General features: G+C 41.3%; 1 protein-coding gene across 7 annotated transcripts in view; it reads left to right on the forward strand.

Moving 5' to 3' along the window:
* Positions 1–2297: 2297 nt before the first annotated feature.
* The window catches only part of LOC133926700 (1,4-alpha-glucan-branching enzyme 3, chloroplastic/amyloplastic), a 38677-nt gene continuing 14393 nt past the window's right edge, over positions 2298–26581 (forward strand). For all 7 annotated transcript variants that reach the window (XR_009911160.1, XR_009911162.1, XR_009911159.1 and 4 more), the window contains exons 1-14: positions 2298–2756; positions 3082–3153; positions 3259–3323; positions 4927–5604; positions 6661–6833; positions 6903–6992; positions 8473–8548; positions 9401–9508; positions 12009–12099; positions 12222–12323; positions 13413–13515; positions 13829–13966; positions 14177–14239; positions 15772–15876. Coding sequence is in view for 2 of the 7 variants with exons in the window: in XM_062372724.1 (XP_062228708.1) it covers positions 2305–2756; positions 3082–3153; positions 3259–3323; positions 4927–5604; positions 6661–6833; positions 6903–6992; positions 8473–8548; positions 9401–9508; positions 12009–12099; positions 12222–12323; positions 13413–13515; positions 13829–13966; positions 14177–14239; positions 15772–15876 (2316 nt within the window). In the remaining 5 variants the exon portion in view is untranslated. The remainder of the gene's footprint in view (positions 2757–3081; positions 3154–3258; positions 3324–4926; positions 5605–6660; positions 6834–6902; positions 6993–8472; positions 8549–9400; positions 9509–12008; positions 12100–12221; positions 12324–13412; positions 13516–13828; positions 13967–14176; positions 14240–15771; positions 15877–26581) is intronic.

Genomic DNA, 26581 nt, shown 5'->3' on the forward strand with positions numbered 1-26581 from the left:
GGTCAGATCTTTTGCGGTTGGTGCATATGTAGTCAGATCGGTGGCACACAGCTATTGTCTGCTCTGTTAGGAGCAGACGTTTGCTCGACGTGCGCATGGTGAGCACGCGACATCGAGCGACACAGAGGAGACCGTCAGCACAACTGTGAACAGCGTTGACGACAACACGCGTGATAGTGGCACAACATCACGTGGCCAAAGTACGCATAGGCATGGCACGTGGCTAGAGAACGCGTAGGCATGGCTCGCAGATAGCGTGAGCACAAAGCCAAGACGATGGCGCGCGATGTGTGAAGGCCGGAGGAAATTTGGCGGTGACATCGTGATGGTGTAGCGCAGTTGAATCTGGCGGCGATGACACAATGAATCATGGGTGCATAACTGAGTAGATGCAACAACGCAAAGCCGTGAATCCGAGCAGAAGCGCCTGAATACGATGGTGCGAAGATAGATTTGCACATCTAATTTCTGAAGATCAATGATGAGCGAATTGAACTCATTAAGATTTGAGACTGGATAGATGTACCTTCTTTCATATGAATCATGTACATACGCTCTTTAAGGTGCAATTTGTTGGCGAGACTTTTCTTCATGTATAATTCCTCCAGTTTCTTCCATAATATGAAGGCAATCGTCTCATTAATAATTTCACGCATAATATTTGTAGATAAACTGAGTTGTATGGTGAAAAATGCTTTTTGATCTAATTCCTCCCATGTGTCATATGCCATGTCAACCGGTTTAGCAGCCAAAGGCTTGCGAACACCAATTTATATGAGAATGTCTTTCATCTGAACTTGCCATATGGAGAAATTGATTTTGCCATCGAACTTCTTAATATCAAATTTAGTGGATGACATGTTGGAGGAAAAAAAATTGCAAATCAAAATATATGATGGGTGCGCGTAACAAGAAATAGCCAGAAATCAGTAGTTTGTGAAAGTCCTAGTGTAGTGATCCGAGTGTGCGTAGCAAAATTAGCTGAAAAACCTGGTATGTAAATCAGGTGCACATAGCAAATAACAGGTGAACAGTATGTGCGACGGGTGAACAACAGTGGCTCGAGACAAGAGTTCATAGTATTGGGCCAGTCTTGATGAACATTACTGGGCTAGGCCAGAATCTGCAGGTACTGTGCTGGTGTTGATGCTGATGCTGATGCTGATGCTGATTGGATCTTTTGCGGCTGGTGCATCTATAGTTAGATCAGTGGCACACGATTGTCGTCTGCTCTGTTGGGAATACGCGTCTGCTCGACGTGCGCATGGTGAGCACGCGACATCGGACACAGAGGAGACCATCGGCGCGGCTATGAACAGGGACTACAAGAACATGCGTGACAGCGGCGCAGCAGCACGGGCTAGAGAATGTGCAAGTATGGCACGCGGGTGGCGTGAGCACGAAGCCGAGACGATGGCGTGTGATGTGTAAAGGCCAGAGGAAATCTGGTAATGATGGGGTGACGGTGTAGCATGGTTGAATTCGATGGTGACGGTACAATGAATCACAGGCACATAATTGAGCAGATGCAACAACGCAAAATCGCGAATCCGAGCAGAAGTGTGTGAATGCGATGGCGCGAAGACGGATTTGCACATGTGACATGAAGATGCTCTGGTACCGCTTGTTAGGGATTAATGGACACGAGATTTACATAAAAACCCCTCCAATACAGAGGTGAAAAACCACGGGAGACAAAACCTACTATATGATGATACAAGAATACATGTACATGGATGACCTATATTTATAGGCGCTTTTAGGTATCATATTGGACTAGGACTCGACTTTATCTGTTTGAGTTATTATACAACCAAAACAAAAGCAATCAAAATATGGGAATCACCAAAATTGGGAGAATAATTGACAATTCCTCAATTATAACCTAAGTAACTACCATGAATAATTTCTTAAGACGGTTTTAAAAGTGGTCAATCAATCTACCATGGATTAGAGAGTGGAGTTTAAGCGGAATGATTGTGACTCCAAGGCAGCCTTCCAATAAATTGATATTCTATTTATGCATTGAGTATGTTCTTGGTAAGATCCACCGACTATATTAGCTCTTAGTTGGTCAGGACCATGATGAGAAAATCAGCCTCCTAGTTTAAGGCTATTGACGTAGTTTGATATTGAAAAACTGTGTCAGTGATTTTAGCAGATTCAAATTAAAGTCCTAATTTGAAAGAGTGATATCTTGAAGGTTAAACAGTTTCAAAGTTCGCTTTGAATAACTGCAACTGGCCTAAAATAAATATTTTGTTTGAAATTTACAACGGTTTGACCCCTAACAAAGCATGCGGCATGCCCAAGCTTATCCTAAACCCAAAACCCTCGCCTCGACTCGTCGTTCTCGTCTTCCCCTCCGGCGCGCCGCGGCTCCCAGCGCTCCTCACTCCCCACCTCGGCCACGACACCACCGTCAAAACAATGGCGTCATGCCCTCTATACCTTCTGACCCCACGGCCCCCTCCTCCCGTCGTCGACGCCAACCGCCACCCACCCCTCGCGGGCCGCGCCAACACCCTAACCAGCCCTCGCTCTCGCCCCGGACGCCGGCATGGTTGCCCGTTCCGTTGCGACTCCTCTTCTTCCTCGTCCTCCTCCCACGCGCCTCGCGACCGCCCGCCCAGGCCGCGGCAGCAGAGGCAGCGGACGCAGCGCCCCGGTGGCCGCGTCGACGCCGTCGACCCCGTGGGCTTCCTCGCCAAGCTCGGCGTCTCGGACCGCGTCTTCGCCCAGTTCCTCCGCGACCGGTACGTGCTCCGAGCGTTTGATTTTGGTTCGGTAATTGGCACGCGTATCGTTTCCTCGCCAACTCCGATTCCAATCTCCGTTCTCCGGTTTCCCCTTTACTAATTTTGTTGGAACTGAACAATTGATGGTAATTTGGTGCGCATTTGTAACCGATTTCCGCGTGGGAACTTCGTTGGGATTTTTGGCGGAAACGGTGTGCGAATATATAAGGTTTTTTGGATTTGAATTGTTGACCAGTGCGGTGGGGAATTGATAGGTCATTCTCGGTTATCTATCGGGAAAAAGGTAGAAGGTCTTGTTTGCTTATTGTGTAGTTATTGTCAGGCACAAAGCTTTGAAGGACCGTAGATGGGAGGTGTGTTCTCGGTTTATCGATCTGAAAGAGGCATCCTCTGGGTAATTCCATCACATCTTGCCCTTTCAATTTTGTTACCCTCAACAGGTGCTTTGGGGGGTTGATCCATTGATGTGGCCTGTGGTTTGTTTCTGTTTTTCTGCTAGGTTTGAGTTAATGGGCATGCATCGGCATCGACAGCACCGCGTGGATTTCATGGAATGGGCACCAGGTATGGGTCATTTTTAGGACAAGTTTGAGTTTGCAGCAGATTTACATGTACCATCTAAAGTCATTTGTCATCCTGCTGCTCGTTGACGCAAAATGAGAATCTCTTTTTGTGGTTCCCTTCAACACACAAGGGCCCCTCATTAGAATTCCATGTATATGTTTGGAAATCAATAAAATATCTTAACAATGTGACCTTCATGTACTTTTAATTCTTTTCGATAGCTTGAGTTAGTTGTTTCAGCAATACTTTATTTAGTTTGCGGATTATATTTTTGAGCTGTTGCAATAATGCCTTTTCTATGTTTTTTAGTGAATTGCACAAAACTACAAGTATTGTGTTATTTGTAACACAAAACTACAAATATTGTGCCTAGTAACACAAAACTACAAGTATTGTGCATTAATTTCACACAAAACCCGATTTTAATTAGATTCACCTAAAAAATGGTCTTATATTTCTCCAAAAATCCTAGAACTTTTTGTACATGTTCTATAATCCATGTGCAACCCATTTTAATTGGATTCACCAAAAATCATGTGTAGAATTTAAACTAAAATTCTCTAAAAAGACTATTTTTATAACTCCTAACAATTGTTAGGGCCTCAAATAAAATCTCAAAAATATAAGAATATTCATTAATATTCTTCTTATATGATGGACTAATTTCTAATATCATTTACAACCCTAGGTTATATGGTGAAAAAGTGAGTTCCTTTGTAAGTATATATATATATATATATATAAATGAACCATATAAATGGAGCATTACAAAGGAACTCATTTTTTCACCATATAACCTAGGACTCGAAATAATTTTAGAAATTAGTCCATCATATAAGAAGAATATCAGTGATTTTTCCCATATTTTTAGGATTTTATTTGAGGCCCTAACAATTGTTATGAGTTATAAAAGTAGTCTTTTTGGAGAATTTTAGTTTAAATTCTACACAGGTTTTTTGGACGAATCCAATTAAAATGGTTTGCACATGGATTATGGAACACATACACAAAGATTGGAGAAACATAAGATCATTTTTTAGGTGAATCTAATTAAAATCGGGTTTTGTGTTAAATTAGTGCACAATACTTGTAGTTTTGTGTTACTAGGCACAATACTTGTAGTTTTGTATTACTAGTCACAATACTTGTAGTTTTGAGGTACATATGACACAATACTTGTACTTTTGTGCAATTCACTCATTTTTTTTTGTATGCACCTTATTTTATTTTTATTTTTTGAAGAACTCCAATAGGGGAATCCCCTACTGGATAACAGCCACTTTATTAAGAAAAGACACAAAATGTACAATGCCTAGGAGTAGGCAAGTCTCAGAGAGACAAATGAGAAATAAAGCTAAACATAATTGTTAATCCATTGTGATAACAAAACATGTAAAGCGCAACTTGTTTTATTGTTAACCAGAACACATTCTATCAGCTAATTTTACTTGACTGTAGAGATGCTTCTGTGTGTTGAATTAATGGTTATAATTGATGTACTGCTTGGTTCTGCATCCTCTTTGTATGGTTTTGTTTTTGTGTTTTAACTTTACTCTGAACATTTTTTTTGCAATTGTTTACTGAAAGAAGAATTGCCATGCAGGTGCTCGCTATTGTTCTCTGGTTGGTGATTTTAATCAGTGGTCACCAACTGAAAACTGTGCACGAGAAGGTCATTTGGGACATGATGATTTTGGATATTGGTTTATCATACTTGAAGATAAGCTCAGAGAAGGGCAAGAGCCAGATGAATATTTTTTCCAGGAGTACAATTATGTGGATGATTATGATAAAGGTGACAATGGTGTTGATGCTGAGGAATTAATGCGTAGCATGAAAGAAGATTATTGGGAGCCTGGAGAAGTTAGGTCACGCAAGTCTCAGTTAGAGATGGTTGTTAAGCTATACGAGCAAATGTTTGGCCCAAATGGCCCACAAACAGAGGAGGAGCTTGGTGAAATACCTGATGCTCAGACAAGATACAATGAGTGGAAAGCCTCGCAGAAGGCTGACTCGGCAAGTTTATCACCATCCTATGATATCATTGATAGTGGGCAGCCCTTTGACATTTTCAATGTTGTAACGGATCAAGCATCATTCGAAAAGTTTCAAGCAAAGAAAGCTCCCCTTGCTTACTGGGTTGAAATGAGGAAAGGACGAATAGCATGGCTAGAGAAATATGTCCCAACGATTTCTCATAAGGATAAGTACAGGGTTTATTTTAATACTCCTGATGGTGCTTTAGAACGTGTTCCTGCTTGGGCTACATATGTTCTTCCAGGTTCGTCAATTTCTCTTTGTAATGATTTTCTTTATTACTGGTTCTAATTATGGGGTTGTACAATGCAGATTGAAAAGTTGCATTGATCTACTGCACAAAATATGAAAAATACATAGTAACAGGGGTAGCAAGGATCATGATTAGTTGTTGGGTTGTAACCAGGGGCGGAGTCCAAGCTCCGTCACTGGTTGTAACCATTTGTTTGTTACTTGATTGAGCGAGGAAGAAACAATGTAACTGAAAAGTGCTCGGCAGAAAGGAATATTCTGTTGTATCGTTCAGCTAAGACGGTGAACCTGTTTCATTAGTTAGGTTTCTAGATTTCCTTTCTTATTGGTTGTGGTGTGGTGTAAGAACTTGAATTCCTGAATGGTTGTTTGTAGTGGTTATAATGCTCATTTCATCATATAAATGGTGCTTCAAATGCAAAGTTAGTAATTGACATATGTATATCAATGGTTTAGTAAAAGAGGTAAATTGCTCTGTAACACTGTAATGATCATGTGAGATGGAAATAGTATTGATCTTTCACATTGTTTTTTCTGGTGTATGCATGTTTGTAGTGTTACTGAACAAAATTTCCCTTGTAAGAAAGTGATGTACTGCAGTTTTGTTGAGGAAAACTCGTAGTTTAGTTAGACATGCTTTCTTTTTTTGGGGTGTGGCAGCTGGTGAGAACCGTACTGAATATTAAGAAGTCACTATGTCTAACATTGTCATGGCACAACTCGTAATTTAGTTAGAGATACTTTCCATTTTTTAAGGTTTTTTTTTTTTATCATGGGACCACCACAGGGAATTCTGACATACTGACATTACAATGGTATTAGCATTTTCCCTGTTTTTCTCGCAACAATTTTCCTTTAATGCATATTGTTAATGATTTCACTTTAAATAGCTACTCTACTTGTCTTGCAAGAACGTTATTGGTCTGTCTTATTAATATATCTTGTCTAGCACACTGTGTCTGGTTCTGCTTAATTTCTTTTTGAGACAATGTTCAGCTTAATTTTCTAATTGATCACATGTTGATTAATTTTTTTTAGTTTTTTGTAGATGCTGAAGGGAAGCAATCCTACGCAGTACATTGGGAACCTCCCCCTGAAGAAATTTACAAATGGAGGTTTGAACGGCCGAAAGTGAAGTGTTCACTTAGGATATACGAATGTCATGTTGGCATAAGTGGATCTGAGCAAAAAATTTCATCATTTCAGGAGTTCACATCCAAAGTATTTCTTGACCCTTGTCCTTTTGATTATTTTTGGCAAGTTTACTTCTCTAATTTTTTCTACCATTAGGTTCTACCTCATATAAAAAATGCTGGATACAATGCGGTTCAATTAATTGGAGTTGTGGAGCACAAGGATTACTCCTCCGTTGGCTATAAGGTAAGATTTGGTTATGTAAAACGTACATGCTTGGCTTTTTACATGTTGTGATAGATTTGTGTCCATACAAGAAAGGATCGGATCCGAAATAATGATATACGTGATAGGGTAGGGCTAGCGCTAATTGAAGAAAAGCTTGTCCAACATCAGTTGAGATATTTTGAACATATCCAACGGAGGCCTCCAGAGTCACCTGTGCATAGTAGGATACTTAGGTGCGTTGATAATGTGAAGAGAGGCAGGGATCGACCAAACCTAACATGTGAGGAGTCTGTAAAGAGACTTGAAGAAATAGAATATCCCTAAAGAACTATCTATGGATAGAAACATGTGGAAGTTAGCAATCTACGTGCCAGAATCATAACTTATGCATCAGTTTCTTACTTTCTTTGTACCACTATTACTTTTATTTTTTTACTATTACTTTCTTACTTTATTATCATTATTGTTTTCCCATCATCTTGTTAGCTGGATCTTGTGGGTTTCATCTCTAGCTTACCCCAACTTGCTTGGGACAAATGCTGCTGTTGTTGTTGTTGACTTTTTACATGTGCCCATGGAATTGACTTTTTGCATATGCTTGACTAAATGGAAGAGGCTAGACGTTGAACAGTGCATTTGTGGGTAGTAGGAGGACAAAGCTTGATGCTGTGGCACCTTGGCTGCCATGGCTATGAGGGTGGAGGCGAGGGGGAGAAAAGATATCCGGGAGAGAGACTTCTTTATTTGCTCGATTCATAATGATGTGGCTAATTCCCTTCTATAGGCGTTGCCCCTAACACGATAACAACTAAGTGTTAGAAACCAACTAATTAGGTAACAAGAGATAATATCCTAACTTAGTGATAGTTTCGTAGCATGAGGGTAAGTCCCATGGCCAAATTGTGGCCCAACTTGAGGGTGAAGAGGCCACGTTGGCAGAATTGAATGCCGACAATTACACTAAAACTTAGAATTTGTTAAGATAGTCTCCAGCATGGATCTTAATATTAGTTCATCGTCATCGAAACTAGAACTTGGAACACTTACGACCTTCAGTGTGGATTTTTCGTTGTGGTCCTTTGATATTTTTCTCTTGATCTTGATAGCACACTATATTAATTGGTATGAACTCATATGTACAAGTGCGCACATGTAGATTTCTTCATATTAAAGTCAGATAATTCTCTTGATTGCAAAATTTTAGGAACTAGTATAAATGACATATCATTATGTTTATGTAGTTGCCTAGCTTTCCACAGAATTTGATAATATATGAAGTAAAAGAAAATCATTTTGTTGGTGTAATGTACACTTTAGAGTAATTGTAAATATCAAGTTTTTCTTTCTCAGAATTATCATCTGATTCTGTAATCTAAATGATTACTCCATTGTGTCATATGCTCTATAGATGATTACTTCATTTTGTTATAAAATTGTATTCTTTGTTTTGTTGGAAGATTTAATTTCTACTCTCAAAACAACTGCATTGTTCTTGTAGGTCACGAATTATTTTGCAGTCAGTAGCAGATTCGGCACCCCAGATGACTTCAAGAAGTTAGTGGATGAGGCACATGGTCAGTTTCTCAAGATCATTATTTATAAATAATACTGGAAATTCACATAATGTTCTAAGAATATACTTTTATGGTTCTCATTCTGAAAGAATCATATATCATATACACCTAGTTAGTGGTTTCAGTGTGAGTTCATTTTATTATGAGGTACAAAATAAGAAAAGAGAGATGTGAGGGATGATAACATAATTACAGGATAGGTCCAAAGACATTTTGTACTGGTGTTATTTTCTCAACTATCCTAGTCGCCTATGTAGATGTTTTGCTTGGTGCCTAAGTACAGTAACACTTTTGTTTGGGACAGGCCCACTTTAGCCTGGGTAAAACTTAGAAGCATTTAATCAAAGAGCCATATGTTGAAAATACATAGAATTGAGTACATGACTAGTCCGCACAAACATCTGGTGTTTAACGTATAATAGTTACACATTTTTTGAAAGGTGGTAGTTCCATGCTGAGGAATCTGTTACTCATCCTCTTTTAACACATCCTATTTTTCTATGCAGATCATATTTTGTCTTAGTTGGCTCTCAATGCGATATATAAATTGAAATCCTTTTATATTTCCTTCCAGTAGAACATTTTTTAATTGCTTTTGATATTAGTTGCCATTGACAGGTCATTGTTGAAACAGCCAAGTGTTTTAACTATTAAGCCCTTTTCTCGTACTGGTTGTGTGATTGGGCATCTTCTTATGGCTTTTCATCGATTATGTTTCTTTATGCATGTGATTATGGAACATGAAATAACATATTAGTAGCAAGTTTTATCACTCTTGCAATACAGTGCAAGGAAATAGTGAAACACTGATTAACATTAGCATCTCCATTTTCTCATCCCTGGTTTGCTCAGGCCTTGGATTAGTGGTGCTTCTTGATATTGTCCACTCGTATGCATCGGCAGATGAACTGGTTGGCTTATCACTTTTTGATGGCTCTAGTGATTGTTACTTCCACAGCGGTATTATAACTAAATCTCTCTTTTATATTTTCAGATTTTTAAAATTATATTTTGTTCTTGAGAAATGGTGGAAAGAACTCAAGAGATCAATGCATTATTTTAATTCATAAAATGGGAGTCTAAATGCAGCATTTCTTCTCAAATAGCACATGTGCTATCTCATAGTAAAACAATTTGACTTGATGTACTCAACAACCGGTCAAGGATCATTTATAGGTGGATTGAATTACTTAATAAAGTGGAAGTAATTTCCTCTTGTTAATTAAGCTGGCGAAGTAAATAATTTCGTCCAAACACCACAAGTAAAATGGTAGAATAGTCATAAGCTAGCTTAAAGCATGAGGAGACAACTAGGTCACTCTAACCAAGTTGGTCAGTGCAATTTTCTTTTGGCACCATAGTTTATGTTGTAAACATTACATGGTTTTTTATGCCACTATTAGTTGATAACTGCCATACCTGATTTATGTGCCATGTAAGCTAACTACATATCCAATATTGCCTTCAAAGTGTTGTTAGCTATATAGAATCCTTTACGTATTTAGGAAATATAGAATCCTTTTTTCATTAGTAGAGTCCTTTTCCATTATGCAATCATGTACTCTATATATTGCCTCTATGTGACTATTATTCAATACAAGTGTTATTCATAACATGGTACCAGAGCCAAGGTTAGTGTTAGGGTTTTCTCTCCCTATGGCGTTGCACTTGCGCCTGCCCACCACCAAATCATCCCCACCACGATGCTCTTCATCTTGAGCACATTGCTGGTTTCTCTATGCTGTTTTTGCTGCTGCTCTTCGTTCAAAGCAGTAGCCACAACTTCGTTCATCGTTTTGAGCTATGCCAATTGACCTTTCTTCATGCCGTCGCTGTTCAATCTAGGCCCGTCGGCCTCCATTGGATCGTCAAGCGTCGGTGTCTATCTTCCGCTGGCAGGGCCTCGTCAAGAGTCGGCACCGTTGCCGGATCCCGTCTCCAGGGACCCACTGCTGTCGCAGCTTCATCGAGTGTCGCCTCGGCTGCCAGAGGATTCGCTGACAGGGCTCTAGATTCGTCGGCCGCTGCCTCAGGGGTCGGGATCTCGCCTCTCGCTCTGCGTCAGAGGTCGCCACCCCCGCTTTGTGTCATGGGCCACCACCGCTGCTCGAGTCTCTCCGCGTTGGGGACCGGCACCGGGATCCTTTATTTGCGCCACCGGTCGTGGATCTGCTCGCCGCCGTTCTGGGCACGCGTCGCTTGATTCTGGCCGTGCGTCGACGGGAGCTCTGGTTCGTGTGTGCTCTCTATCCTCCCTCATAACAGAGAGTACCTGTTCGGTGCTTTTGTTAAAAAAAGAAAAAATGTCATCTTCTGCCTTGTACTTTTCAATGGCATGAACTATCTAGATTGGATTTTTTGCATGCGCATTCACATGTGTGGGCTGCGGCTTTGGGATTTTCTTATTAGAGAGTTGCCTTGTTTGCCTTGTCCTCCTATCCCGGCCACACCTGCGATCTTTGATAAGGCTAATGAGGAAGCAAATTTTGATCATGAAGATGCCATGGCATCCTTTGTGGCTCAGTTCGCCCCTTACATGGCAGGATGAGGATGCTCGTGCATGCTCCATTCTTGTTGCCAGTATGCAGGAAGGCTTTGCCAGTGATGTCATTGGTATGGACACTACTCAGCAAATGTGGGAAGCTCTTCGTCGACGCTATGAACCTACTGGACAGTCTACTTTTTTCGCTGCTATACTCCAGAAGCCGGCCTTGCAGCAGGGTGACTCTACAGTTGATGAGTTCTTTCATCATATGTCTATTGTGTGGCGTCAACTTGACACTCTTGTCTTGTCATGGTCAGAAGACTCATCTGGAGATCCATCGTACCTACGACTTCTTGACATGTCTGTGGTCCGAATTTGAGCCTCTTCATGCTCAGCCGCTATCCTCTTGTGTCTCTGATTGATGCTCTTGTTGCTCTTCGTACTGAGGAGACTCGTCTTCATGCTGCTGGTCTTCTATAGCTATCTTCATCTGCGTCTTTAGTTCTGGCCGCTCGTTTTACTGCTCCTCCACTTAGTGTCCGCTCTTTCAAATGCAATGCTATTGCATATGCCTTGCATTTGAAGGGGGATGTTAGGAATATAGAATCCTTTATGTATTCATTAGTAGAGTCCTTTTCCTTTTCCGTTACACACTCATGTACTCCATATATTGCCCCCATGGGGCTATTATTCAATACAAGTGCTATTCATAACAAGTGTGATGGTAAAAGTGACATAGTAATACTATCGAGTGACCAGTATGGGCCTCATACTAACCAAACTGATGACTGCTGAATATGATTTGATAATTGATAATATATATTGAATTACATATGTGCACCTTGAAATGTCTTATTAGTAAATACTGTCTGATGTGCACCTTGAAGTGCATACTGTATTTCATCATTATGTTTCTGTGGTTCTTTTATTCTTCTTTGCTAATACAATGTCCTGGTTCTAATGGATCCTTGGCAGGAAAAAGAGGGCATCACAAATATTGGGGCACCAGGATGTTTAGATATGATGATGCAGATGTTCTCCACTTCTTACTGTCCAATTTAAATTGGTAAAACCATAAAACTCTGTTCATACTATATTCTTACCTTGCAAAATACTATGGCAAATGAATTTGTTCATCTGCCACGTAATCTGCCTAGTTACTTATAGATCTCTTACTAATCTTGCTAGGTGGGTCACTGAATACCGGATCGATGGATTCCAGTTTCATTCGTTGGCTTCGATGTTATATACTCATAATGGGTTTTCTACATTTACTGGTGCCATTGAAGAGTAAGTGCCATTTACTTTTCATTATTAACGATATCTGGCCGTCTTGTATTAGATATTACCGAGTTGTTCTCTATGGCATGGAAGTTGGACAAGTTTGTCTATTCAGCTAAAGTGGATTTGGTATTGGGCGGGTCTGTACTCTGTACTAGAGTAGAATCTGGTACAGGTACCAGTGTACTACTGCCAACTAAAACAAAATATCCCCACCCAACCACGTGGAACCCCCCCCCCCCCCCCCTTTTCCTATTCATACTTGTGGGATAAGATAATAACACCAAGTTATCAAAATCTCGACTAGTGTAGTAGGATCCTACAGTAATGTAAGGCCAGTCTAACCCTGATCCTACATAGGATCTAAATTAAGTAGAGCTGTATGAAATTTTGAATCGCTAGTGCAATAGTGCCCAAGGGCACACACAACTGAAAGTGGTTGGTAAGACACCACCAAGAAGCAAGGACAGGTAGCCCTGGCGATCAGCAGCGCCACAAACCATGGGAAGGACTCCACTTGCATGCTCCTCATCAGTCGATCACAAAGGAGCTCCAGGGAACATGACAAAGGCGGAGCACGCAGCCACTTGGCGTCGGTCACACATGAGACACAACCAGATTTAGGGAAGGGAGCGGAGGGCTCCCTGGAGATTTGGAGGTTGCCAGATCGGTGAGTTAGTGGACAGAAAAATAAGGGAGAGTGAAGAACAAGTTGGTGGAGGAAGAAGAGAGATCTGAAGCTGTGGGTTCCACCTTTTATTTTTTTTTATCTGTGTGTCAGCAAATGTTGCCTGCTAGTACACCGTCAGCGAAAACCAGAAGTGGTTTAGTATGTGACGGCTATTTGTGCTGGTTTTTAGTGTTTAACGGTGCCTATTAGATGGTGTTGTAATTTAGAGTTGAAACTGGAAGACCTGAAGAGTTGAATAGGGTAACTTGTACTTTTCCAATTGTTTACAAGTCATTTGGTTGTGTTCCTTACAAATGCTTTGCACTGTTTCAATTTTCCTCCATTGTGACGTTATTTTTTTTCTTAAAGCAGTACCTACTATTATTCATTAAATGCCCTTTTACTATTTCCCAAAATATTAATTGTAGGTATTGCAATCAATATGTTGACAAGGCTGCACTGATATATCTAATTCTAGCAAACGAAATGTTACATGACCTTCATCCAGATATTATAACAATAGCAGAAGATGTAAGTTGCTTTTATTGTAAGTTTTCTCGCCTGTAAATTTATGTTCTTGTAAACATAGTTCTTAGTCTTAGACATGCAGTTTATAGAGATGTTTATCACCCATGTGAATTTGTTTATAGCATATTTCTTATGTACTTTCTAATACCAAGAGGCCTGTGTGACAGGGATAAAAAAGTATGTAAGGCACATATGCAGTGTCTGTTATTTACTATCCTTAGTTGCCTATTCAATAGATAGTATGAGCAAATGTCCGAATGATTGTTCATCCAGCTTTTGTTGGCAATATAGCTTTTATATTGTTTTGTTTATGCAGGCAACATTTTATCCTGGATTATGTGAGCCAATCACTCAGGGTGGATTAGGATTCGACTACTGGGTCAATCTTTCTGTTCCAGAAATGTGGTTGTGGCATCTTGAAAATGTTCCTGAGCGAGAATGGAGCATGGATAAAGTATGTGTGCTATCAAGACGTTTTTGCATGCTACCCTAACGCAGCAAGATATATTGGGATGGGGTGTCCTTTTATTTCCTTGTGCAATTTTATCATAATCCTTTAGTGTTAAGACAAGACTTTTTCAGCGATTTTACAATATTTTCCCTTGTTTTTTTCCTTCCAATATCACATTTCTCGTCTACTAACTATGTTGGATTGTTCTTGCAGATTATGAAAGTATTGGTAAGCAGAAACCACAATATGCTCTCATATGTTGAAAATCATAACCAGGTAATGGTGTTTGCATTATTTTTTTGTTCTGGCTAAAAAATCATACCGTGTTCTGTTTCATGCTTAGAAAGAAAGGAAAAACTTCTATGTAACTATGCAAATCAAACATTAGTTTTTGAAATGCACCATCATTTTTAGTAACTTGGCCCATATCTTCTTGTATAATGCATATTGGATTGTTACCTTATTTCATTACATTTCATACATGACAAGTCGGTGCTACTGATTCACATTGCGCTTTTCAATATTTTCTAGATTGCCTTACTAAAGTTTTAGATAATTATTTGCTATCTCTTCTCTTTATGTAATATAAAAAAAATGCAGATCAAATTGGGCAATACTTGATTCTTGTCGTGAAATGAACTTGAACCTGTTGTATGTGTATCAGTTTTGTATTTATCTGTCATAGCCAGCGTACTATTTTGTTTTCTTTGCTTTCAAGGCATAGTATTTCATAAGGACATTTGCTACGCATGGAGTGACATGTAGCAACAATGGTTTATGTCTTGTGCTATTTCTAGTTTTCTACAATCCGATAGACATGCATGTGCATTCTTCCTTTTTTTATTGATTTTTCCCATTTTACCCCTGAACCACATCAGCGTCAGCTGTTTTATAGGAGAGCAAATGTTTATTTTCGTTTTATGGGAAATATACTCCATCTCTTTGCGAATGCTTGTCACCTTTGACCACTTTATTTGCTCACAAATACTTGTAAGGTGGACTCTCCTAAAATATCACTTTCAACTCTACCCATTAACACCCACCTTTTTTTTTTTTTGAAAACGCAGGAGAAACTGCGCTTCATTGCATTAGAGAGAGAAAAAAAGTCCCCATACATCCCCAGCCTCTCATATGGGAACATCTATGAGAGGCTGTTTACAAACACAAAAAGACTAACTTTAAAAACAAAGACAAGACTTGACCGGGAGGGAGGACCAATCAGAGTAGGCCTAACCCCCCAAGACCCAAACCCTGCAGCTTCTTGGCCCCTGCCAAACACCACAGGCTGTACTCATCTTTCAGCTCACTTATGATCAAGTTAACTGAAGGAGAGACCCCATCAAAGACACAAGCATTTCTATGTTTCCAAATTGTCCAAGCTCCCAAAATGATTAGGGAATTAACTCCCTTTTTATGCTCTTTCTTCACTTTTTTCATTGCTATGCGCCACCATTCTGAGAAACTTGTCTCGTTCTGACTGGGTACCGCTTCTGTCTTATTACCTCATTTTCTGTGTTTGCGGTATTATTAGAGGATACTTTCATCTAACTAGATCCGAATCATGATTTTCTTTGTTTGCATGCTTAGCAATGGTTGTGCGGCGGTTCACCTCCATTTGCAGCTTTTTATAAACTGCGAAAAAGGTAGAGCATCTATGCTCTTTTGTGTGTGAATTAATTGGGCCCTTATTTAACTTTACATAATACTTAGAGATTCAGATAAAAGCAAGCTCCCTGGAAACTCTGCAACTTTTTGTTTGAGGGCCTTTTTTTTGTGATTGAATTCTCACATATAACTTTTTGATACAGTCCATATCAGGCCGCAAGTCTCTTGCTGAAATAATTCTTAATACTGGAAAGTACTCAGTTTGTTCTGTCGACGATGATCTGATCAGAACTTCCTCATTGCTCAAGGTATGAGTTTCGTACTACTTCCATTCATGATTGCACTTCTTCTTTAATTTCGTATGCACAAATCTGTTACCATAATTATGACCATTTTCATAGTATGTCTTTATCTTATTATTGTTACTAACCTTGGGATTAGAGAGCTTAATCACATCATTAGGGTGGATGTGTATATATAGTCATGAGATGGGCCAATATGGGCCTTAACACCCCCCTCAAACTCAAGGCGGATCTGAAGCATTGAGTTTGAGCAAATGAAGTCGATTCTGCTCTCGAATCTGTGCTTTAGTGAAGAAATCTGTAACTTGCAGTTCGGATGGCACATACTGAAGAGTAATTGTTTTCTGATGACAATGAGACCGGGCGAAGGAGGCATCAACACCAATATGCTTTGTAAGTTCATGCTTCACGGGATTGCTGGCAATCTGTATGGCTCCAGTATTATCACAAAGAAGAGGTGTGGAATCATCACAAGAAATACCAAAATCAGCCAACAAACATCGAAGCCATACAATATCAGAAGTGATAGTGGCAAGTGCTCAAAGTTGTCTCTATATTGGACTGAGATACCACTGCCTGTTTCTTGGACTTCCATGCAAGAGGAGAAGAACCAAGAAGAATGCAATAACTAGTGACAGAACGACAATATGTCGGATCACTCGCTCAAGTAGAGTCCGAGTAAGCATGAAGCTGAAGCGGACTATCACGAGCATAAAACAAACACTGAGATGATGCCTTAAGTATCTCAGCACACAAAGTAAATGTCCAAAATGAACCGAAGTAGGAGCATTTACAAACTGACTCAAAATTTGGACAGCATGAGCAATGTCAGGTCTGGTAATAGTGAGATAAATAGGGCTGCCCACAATATGCCGATATCGAGAGGGATCCTCAAGAGGTGTACCATCAGTAGGACGAAGCTACAAGTGAAGATCTATAGGTGTTGCAGCTGTTCGGTTATCAGTAATGCCAGAACGAGAAATAAGATCTTGTATGTATTTGGATTGAGAAAAATAATAGCCTTTGGTAGAATGTAAAACCTGAATCCCTAAGAAATAACTGAGAGGACCCAAGTCAGATATCAGAAATTGCTCACTAAATTACTTCTTTACATGAGAAATATGTTCCACATCATCACCCGTAATCAACATATCATCAACATACAGAAGAAACAAAGTATGTCCACGTGAAGAAAGATGAATAAATAAAGCAGAATCATGATCACTAGGCGAAAAACCAGCAGCTCGTATCACAGAGACAAAGCGCTCAAATCAAGCACGAGGAGCCTGTTTAAGACCATATAAAGCACGACGAAGATGACAAACATGTATAGAAGGAGCATCAACACTTGAGGGTGGCTGCATATAAACTTCTTCATACAAATCACCTTGAAGAAAAGCATTCTTAACATCCATATGAGAGTCCAAGAATAGGTAGCAGCTATGGCAATCAGAGTACGGACAGTAATCATGTGAGCAACAGGAGGAAATGTCTCATCATAATCTTGTCCCTGAGTATGTTGAAAACTTCTGGCAACAAGATGAGCTTTATATCTCTCAATAGAACCATCTGGCTTGGTCTTAATCTTGAACACCTATTTACATGTAATAGGTACTGCATGGGACGGTAATGGAACAATATCCCAAGTGCCAGTATGATCAAGGGTAGCAAGCTCGTTAGACATAGCAAGTTGCCATTCCAGAATAATGGAAGCTTCCTGATAAGTGGATGACTCATCAATAATAACTCACACGTGGAAAACCTAACCTGTCAGGAGGCTCAATAGTAGCACGATCCCGTAGATTATATCTTAGACCAACCTGTGACTCATCAGAAATAGCATGTGACTCATCATAATTGTTAGATTCATCAAAAACAGGAGCATCAGGACTAACCGAGGAGGTAGGACTAGGGGAAAGCTTTGTGGGATCTGTGGGACGACGAGTGTATACATGTATGATCGGTGGTTTAGATGGTGGAGGTGGAGCAGAAGTGGGTGGAAGAGGCTCATTAGAAATGAGTGGAACAGATGGGGGTGATGTAGAGACATCATAATTGAATGAAATAGGAGGCAGACACATAAACGATGTGGACTCTGTGGGAGAATAGGATGGCTGAGTAGAAGGGTTATAAAAGAAAGGACGATCCTCAACAAAGGTCACATCACGAGAGATACGTATGCGACGAGAGGAAGGTTCATAACAACGATAACCCTTACGTTCAGGACTATACCCTAGAAAAACACACTCAACCGACTGGGCAGTCAACTTAGTTCGCTCATGAGGTGCAAGCAGAACATAGCACGTACACTCAAAGATGATCATAGCTAGGAGTACCAAAAAGTACTTCACCAGGGCACTTGTTAGACAGTTTGGATGATGGTTGTTGATTGATGAGATAAACAATAGTGGAGCCAACTTCACCCTAGATATGAGAAGGAACAAATGAGGCCATCAGAAGTGTTCGGGTAGTCTCTATGAGATGGCGATGCTTGCGTTCAGCAACACCATTCTGAGCATGAGCACCAAGACATGAGAGCTGAGCAAGAGTGCCCTCAGAGGTCAAGAACTGGCAAAAAATATCAGATAAATACTCACCACCAAAGTCAGAACGAAAATTTTAATGGGGGTAGAAAATTGAGTGTGAACCATGCGAGTAAAAGACTGGTAAATGGAACGCAACTGGGAATGGTGCTTCATGAAATAAATCCAAGTATATCGAGAATGATCGTCAATAAAAAATGACAATACTTATGACCGCTCTTTGTAGCAAAAGGTGCAGTACCCTATACATTTGAATGAATAAGATCAAAAGGTCTAGCAGAATGAGAAGCACTAGAGGAATATGGAAGTTGTATTGGTTTGCCAAGCTTGCAACCCTTACAATGAAAGCTAACTCGATAGGTGTATGACCTAAACAACCCTTATTTATTAATGTAGACAAGCGAGACCCACATAGATGACCAAGATGATGATGCTACTTGGCACAGGAAGAAATGGATGATGATGCAGCGGATGACACATGAGCGGTAGAAGCAGCGAAAGAAGGAAGATGCAGGGTGTCCAAAACGTAGACGCTAGGAGCACCTCTACGGTGATGGCTAGTCCCAATCACAGTCCCGCTTCGACGATCTTGAATAAAACAAGATGAGTCATCAAAGCCAACAAAGCAGTTATGGTCGGTAACTTGACCTACTGAAAGAAGATTCATGAACAACTAAGATACAAAAGAAACATCAGGTACAAAAAAATAAGAATTGCAAAGTGAACCCTGATGAGTGATATGACAAGATGTACCACCAGCTGTCTGAACAGAAGCACCATCAGCGATCGGCTTGCAAGTAACCAACTGGGACTGATCAGATGTCACATGAAAAGAAGCCCTTGAATCAAGAATCCAAGACGTTTGAGAAGCATTGACAGGTGAGGCAGCAGCAACAGACACAAAGCCTCTAGAATTGGAAGTTGTACCATGCCCATGAGTAGCACGACATGCACGATACTCAGCCGATTTCTTTGGATGTCAAGCAAAGCAATTTTCTGAACGATGACCAGTCTTCTTGCAATGCTCACGAGGCTCTGAAGAGCTACCTCTAGGTGCACTGATCCTCTGGGAAGTTGCTAGCACACTATGAGATACTGACGCAGGAGCAGTACACAGACTTGAGACGGGTCTCTTCATCAATCAAATCCGACAGTGCCTGTGCCATGGTTAGAGTAGAAGCATTGTGAAGCAACCGTGTACGAATGGACTCAAATTCTACCCTTACTCCCATGGCAAATCGATATGTAAGAAACTTTTCAATAAATGTTTTGAGTTGTACACTCCTCTGTTGTGCACTGAGGTACCATGGAGATCAAGGGTCCATCAAACGATCAAAAGCAGAGTAGTACTCATCAATGGACATCATTCTGTTCAATCACATGGATTTGCTGCATGAGAGTATGCAAAAGGGCACCACTATCCTGAACATAGCACTGCTGCAATGAAGACCACATGGCCTTGGCTGTCTTAAACTTAGAAAGACTCATAATCATAGATTGCTTAGTACAATTGACAATGGCAGCCATCACTTTTCCATCATTAATTTGCCATGTTTTGATTTTAGCTTCATTAGTACCATCAGATTTACGTACAGGTGGATCATCAGTCAAGTGGAAAGCTAGACCATAACCCCTCAATACAGTCTCTACAGAAAAATCCCAATCCCAATAATTTTGACCATCAAGAGTGATACTGATAGCAATGGCATTGTTTCGTGACATGTTGGAAAATAAACAGCAACAAAGCACAGATGCGACGGGAAGAAACCAGAATAGTTACCACACTGCAGTACACCAGTCCAACTTTGACCAGTCGCAAACAACAGCTCCAAAACAGAGGTCTTTAGCTTTGATTGGTGGCAACCGGAAGAAGACTCCTAGGCGGCCTCCACCAACAGCTGGGACCAGAGCGGCCGGTGAGGCAGATCCACAACGGACGACGACGGACCAAGATGGTCAAGTCAGGCCCTCCAGATGGGCGGAAGGGTTGATGAGGAGGATGCCTCCGCGACAGGCGGCGGCGATGAGGGGAGGATGGCAGCGGGTGAAGACGAAACCACGACGAGCGGGTCCACTTCGCTCCGACAAATGGCCACGACACCCTTGTTCTGCTCCAGGTGCACGGCGGGATGAAGACTGCAATCAGCAGCAACCTTGCTTGGCGACGGAAGAAGATAGCCGCGATGGAGGCTTAACGGGTGGCGACAGGTGGCGATGAAGAACAACCACGACGGCGGCCAGAAGGGCGGTGACGGGCTGCGATTGACGGCAGAGAAGGGATCCGTGCAATGGAAGACGGCCGTGACGGCGGCCTGATGGATTGATGACAGCCTGATGGATGGCGGCTAAAGGGGCTGGGTGGGTTAAAAATTATCATTAGGCTTACCCTAACCCCAATCCATGGTTGTGATACCATGTTACTAACCTTAGGATTAGAGAGCTTAATCACGTCATTAGGGTGGATGTGTATATACACCCATGAGATGGGCGAAGATGAAATATGGGCCTTAACAATTATGGCTTGCATACATATATTAATATGTGAGTATTTAATAAGAAATGATAAAAATTGACAGATGTAGTGGGTCTACATTGTTTATTTTATGCATTTATTGTTTAGTAACTCACACTGCCCTGCCCTCTGTGCCAGACTGTCAGTACAGAAGGGGCAAAATACAGGTTGAATTGTTCTCTGCTTTCAATGTTTATTTCTGTTTGATCTACTGTGTTATTTTTCATCCTTCACCAAGTTAGCTGGCTGACTGAACACTCGAGTGTTACAATCATAATGGCATGGATTTATTTGCTGACTGGGATCTCTAAAAGCGGCTCGTATTCTCCCAGTTGATCGATATTCTAATGGTAGAAAGGGAGATCGTTTAACATGAATGATGAATCACATGATAGCAATGAAAAATTGGCTCTGTACCATAAAAAGATAACTAGTTTAGAGACATACCACCAAAAGTATTTCATTCAGATTTATACCACTACAACCAAAAGGTTGCTCCGTTTAGAAAATTACCACCCTGTCACATTCGGTAGATTCATTTGCAGTCCGGATGTAGAGAGGAAGTGTTCTCCATGCCTAATGTCCAAAATACTCTCAGTAAACAATCAAACCTGACCATCTCACTGAATTTGGCCGTGACCCGCCTTTCTCTAGGACTCCGAGCTGCCATCCTCCCCTGCCTCCATCTGTTGATGCTGCCTCCCCTCGCCCTGATGCTGCCTCCCTACACCTCCCTCCGCACAACATTGATTTTAGTAACTGTGAACATTTGGCTTATTAAAAGCTATTTTAAAACTTATGTGTCGCAGATTGCAGGACACAGATGCAATCTTGTCTGGTTATTTCACAGAACGTTTGCGCACCACAGCATGCTTCCATTTCTATTGCACTAGTTCTCGCAAGAAGTTCAGAGAGGAGCAATGAAAAACTCAATTCACCATACATGTTTGTCACACCTAGTTTTAAGACTAAACCGAATGTAAATTATATGTATGTCAGGATCAAGTTTTATACACATAGTGACGCTACAAGTGAGTAGCAAACGCAATATCCATTATTACAATGTTAATTCATTACATCAATGACCCCAATGGTCTAAAAGGAAAATACATAGCAACAAAAAGACTCAGGGTGGCACCCAGCTCCACAAACAAATAACTAAAAAGCCACACGCTTAGAACTGAGCTCCGTCTTCTGAGAAATCCTCGAATTCTTCGCTTTCTTGGCAACAACAAGATGATGGGAGAGAGCAAGCGCGAGTATATGAAATACTCGGCATGGGAAAACATGACATGTGGGCTAAGGTCAAGATAGGTTTAATTCAGGGGTTTGTTTGCATAAATGTCATTTTGTAGTCAAACTTTTATAAAAGGCAACTTATTTACTAGGTGAAAGGTTCTCTAAAAAAACCTGAGCCAAGGTTCCAACCACCTCTAAATAAAACCGAACTCGAATCAAAGTTCCCACCACTGTGATCCATCATAACTAACCAACAAGCAACCTGGAATCTACTCGTCTAATCATGAGAGGGTCCATGCTGCTTATGACCGTGAGCACGGTTGATATATTAGTTTTCATTCTGTAGAGCTCATACACTTTACTCACAAGACTCTTACACATTTTCGAGGTGTGAGCTAGGAATTCACTGCAAAGCCTTTCCATCATCTCTCTCAGGACGTGTTGACCCGCTAAGGTTTCACCGCCATGTGAGTACACCCTCCACTCCAGAAGCCCCCTCTTGTGCCTTGCAGATCCAAGAAGTACACCCTTTTATCCTCGTACCACTAAATATTCTTCACCATGTTGAGAGGATAGCGAATTACTCGGCTAGGTCCGTCCCATATCAGGCTTGTGGTTGTACTGTTTTTATGGGTGTCCATTCGAACCGGTTCTTACTATGGTCTGTGCAAGACCAGCATCATGCAACACAGGGTAATCACCAAATATCCGTCAAAGCCCACAATTTTGCCTGAAACACATCCACATGTCAACCATCATGCCGCACTTGCTTAGGCCCTAACTCCATGTGTCTAAGCATTTTTACCAAAGTTAAACCTATACTACCCATGTGTCAATTTATTAAACCTATACTACCCATGAGTAAGCACAACTAAGCATTTCTACCCATAACACGATAGCCATACTATGGCTACAAGGAATGTTGAGGAAAATACTAGTAAACCCTACCATAGGATATCATATTTGACCAGCATACAATTTTGTAAAATAAAACTTTATAAAACTAGGCACAAAATGTTCAAGGACACTTGTTTTCTCCAAAGTTTTGCTTGAAATCACCAAAGTCCTGGTCTTGGATGTTGTCCAACATTTTCAGGACAAACTCCTCTACACGCGAACAAAATAAGCAACACTAAGGACAAGCATCCAACAAAGTTAACACATCAAACAAACGCTAGGATTGCCTAGAGCACGATTTTAGGAAGATTTTAAGCGCAAGAATAGCCCAAATCGGAGCCACGACGTGAAAACTACAGCTAAACGAATTTTTAAACGGCTGAAAAAGGTGAAAACTATTTTTCTAGAATTAAACCTAATTTTTAAAAGGTCTAAAACATTTATTTACAATTTTCTCGAATTATTTTTCAACATAAACTAATTAAAATAATTTTATAGAATTTATTTACATTTTTAGGAATTAAAACTAATTTTATAGAACTTAGAGAAGCCAAGCAGAGGCCCAACAACAGCAGGAGCAGTACTAAAAGTGTGCAGTAGCAGGACCAAATAGCACCGATATGAAGCCCAAAGCAATGCTACCATCCAGGAGAGAGCACTTCCCCATGTGATATGGGAGAAGCCCACATTAAGGAACTGTGACCTCTGCTAGCACAGGTGGAGAGGCAACACCAGTATGGCGGCGAGATGAGCAGAGCGGCAGGGCTCGCGATGAGCGAGATCGAGCCGTAGTGGAAGATCCTTGTGTGAGCAAGACCACCTCGTTGTTGTTGACCTTGATAAGTAATCCTCCCAGATGCAGAGGATGCCCGAGCGCACGACCTCCTTTGAGGGCTAGAGCGAGAGGCGCACATTGGTGTTGTACGAGCAAAGCAGTAGTGGAGCAAAGGGGAGCCCTGCATCGGAGGAGCCTGGAGCTCGGTGATAAACGAAATCGAGTTGTATTGGAAGATCCTCTCTCTTTGAGGACGTTCTGGGTGCGGGTGGCGCTGATGATGATCTCAGTGCACATGAGAGTGATGCGGACCTCAATGCTGGAGTAGCTGTCCTCCGCAAGCTCGTAGGTCAGCATCTCGTTTAGCTCCGCGAAGAACACCCCATCCGCCATGAACTTCTGCTTGTTGATCTGCACGTGGGTCGCCTTTGGGGAAACGATCAGGGAGAGTGACAGTAGGGGAAGTCGAAGGCGGGCGCGAGGCCAAGGTAGGCCTGTCGAGCACACCGTGGCAGGAGGGGAGCAGGGCGGCGCACGATGGATGCCCTCTGGGAATCCATGCCAGAGAGCATGAAGCGGCAACTCACGTTGTGTAGTCCACGACTGCTCGGTGCATGATGTTGCTCCTGCGGCACGCCACCAAGTGAGTCGACACAGCACTGGTCAACCTCTCCCTAGTGTCGGCGAACAAGATTGAGGCGCGCGAGCCCATGGTCGGCACGCTCCCTAGACTAGGAGATTAGTATAATACCCTTGACTATTATACATGTGACAACTGATAGCACATGTACTATTGGAGTAAAGAGGAGTAGGTGCATGAGACAAAATACCAAAATCCTCAAGTAACCATTGTAACCAATTGAGCTCCGCTGTCAACAACGCCTTGGTTTGCAACTTAGGCTTTGCACTGGAATGAGAAATTGTGGTCTGCTTTTTAGTCTTTAAAGCAATGAGAGCTATCAAGGAAAACAAAATAGGCAGAAAGAGACCAGCGATCAAAAGGATCACTAGCCTAATAGCGTCAGAATATGCACGAACTATAAAGAATTGGAATGTGAAAAGAATAGATAATGAGAGAGAGTCCCACGAAGATAGCGCAAAAGATGCAGAAGATGATTATAGTGGAGCTGAGTGGGAGCAGAAACGAACTGACTGAGGATGTTCACTGTATGAGAAATGTCAGTACGAGTGACACCAAGGTAAACAAGATTCCCAACAAGATGACAGTAGTGGGTGGGATCCGCAAGAGGCTTACCATCAATAGACCGAAAATGAAGGTTAGCTCCATGAAAGTCTCAACATTGTGCTCATTAGTGAGAGAAACACGATCATGAAGATCCTGAATATACTTCTCTTGTGACATAAAGAAACCCTCAAATGTAAAAGAAATCTCAATCCAATGAAAGTAACGAAAAAGACCCAGATCAAACATAAGAAATTGCTCATTGAGACGAGTCTTCACAAAGGCAATATTATTTAGAATCATCTCCTATAATGATTATATCATCATGGACGAGGCGGGTGGGAGAAGGGCGGCTGGCGAAGAGAAGACTGGCACAGAGGATGGTGGTGGGATGCGTGGAAGTTGCAACACGCAAGGAACGGCAGCTAGAGAAGAGAAACCCTAACCCTAGCTTTGGCTCTAATACCATGTTAAGAATAGAAACTTGCATTCTGTGGAGGCTATAGGCCAGTATATGTGAGCATTATGCAAAGAGCCCTTTATAGCATGAGGATATTATATAGGTACAATATATAACAAGAAATATCTCTAATAGCAGAATCAAGGGGTCAATCCTTGTTTCAGAGGAACGTGCATGTGCGTGCCCAATCCATTAGTACACAAACGAGGGTTAAACCATGAAATGGTTTTAGGCATTTACCATGAATGTGGTTTGCTGAGGGAGTGTCAACCATTTAAGATGGTCATGTGAGTATAACTCCCCAGCTTGTTTGAGCAGTTCCTTGTGGTCTCTGGAGTTCTGGTGGGTTATTACCTTGTTGGAAGTTTGAAATGAGTTGCGCTAGCATAATGCCTCTAGTCCGAAATAAATACCTCAGGGTTTAATATTTTTACGTAATGCGAGGATTAAAGCTTAGGTGGGGTGCTTTGTGTGTGTAGGTCCCTTTACGTGACAGCCAAGCTTTGATAAATTTTTGGCCTAAGATGCTACTCATTTTTTTTTGTTGATTTGCTTGTTCCTCCCTCTTGGCCTCCCCCTGTGGCAAGCCCTATTACAGTCGTCCTCCATGTCAACTGTCACCGATAGTTGTCTTCTACACCCTTGTCAAGGCTTCCAGCTTACCGAGGCCTCTAGTCTCCCCTGCCTCTCCTAGCTTACCAAAGCCATCACAAAAGGGAGTTGCGCCGACTAAGCCGATTGGCTTCTCCTCTTCTCCCATTCCTTTTTCTTCATCATGCCTGCTGGCAAAGCCAATGCCTTGTTGTTTTGCCACCTTATTCATTGAGCATTCTCCTCACCTTCCCATGCCTGTTCCTCCTTCTGTATCTTACATTAGGTAAGAGAGATAGCAACTTCACACATTGCATTAGGGTTTGAGAAGGATACAAATACATCCGGACATGAGCCTTGGGCCCAGTGGCGGAGCCAGGAATCGGTAATTGGGTATTCCCAAGCCAAAATAAAGTGTTCAGTCAAAAAATATGAAACATTCAAAATAGCATAAATTAAAAGTACATATTTTTCAAACTAAAGTGTCCATGAAAAAAGAGATATTTAATGA

Source organism: Phragmites australis, chromosome 8, assembly GCF_958298935.1.
Source record: "Phragmites australis chromosome 8, lpPhrAust1.1, whole genome shotgun sequence".
Classification (NCBI taxonomy): domain Eukaryota; kingdom Viridiplantae; phylum Streptophyta; class Magnoliopsida; order Poales; family Poaceae; genus Phragmites; species Phragmites australis.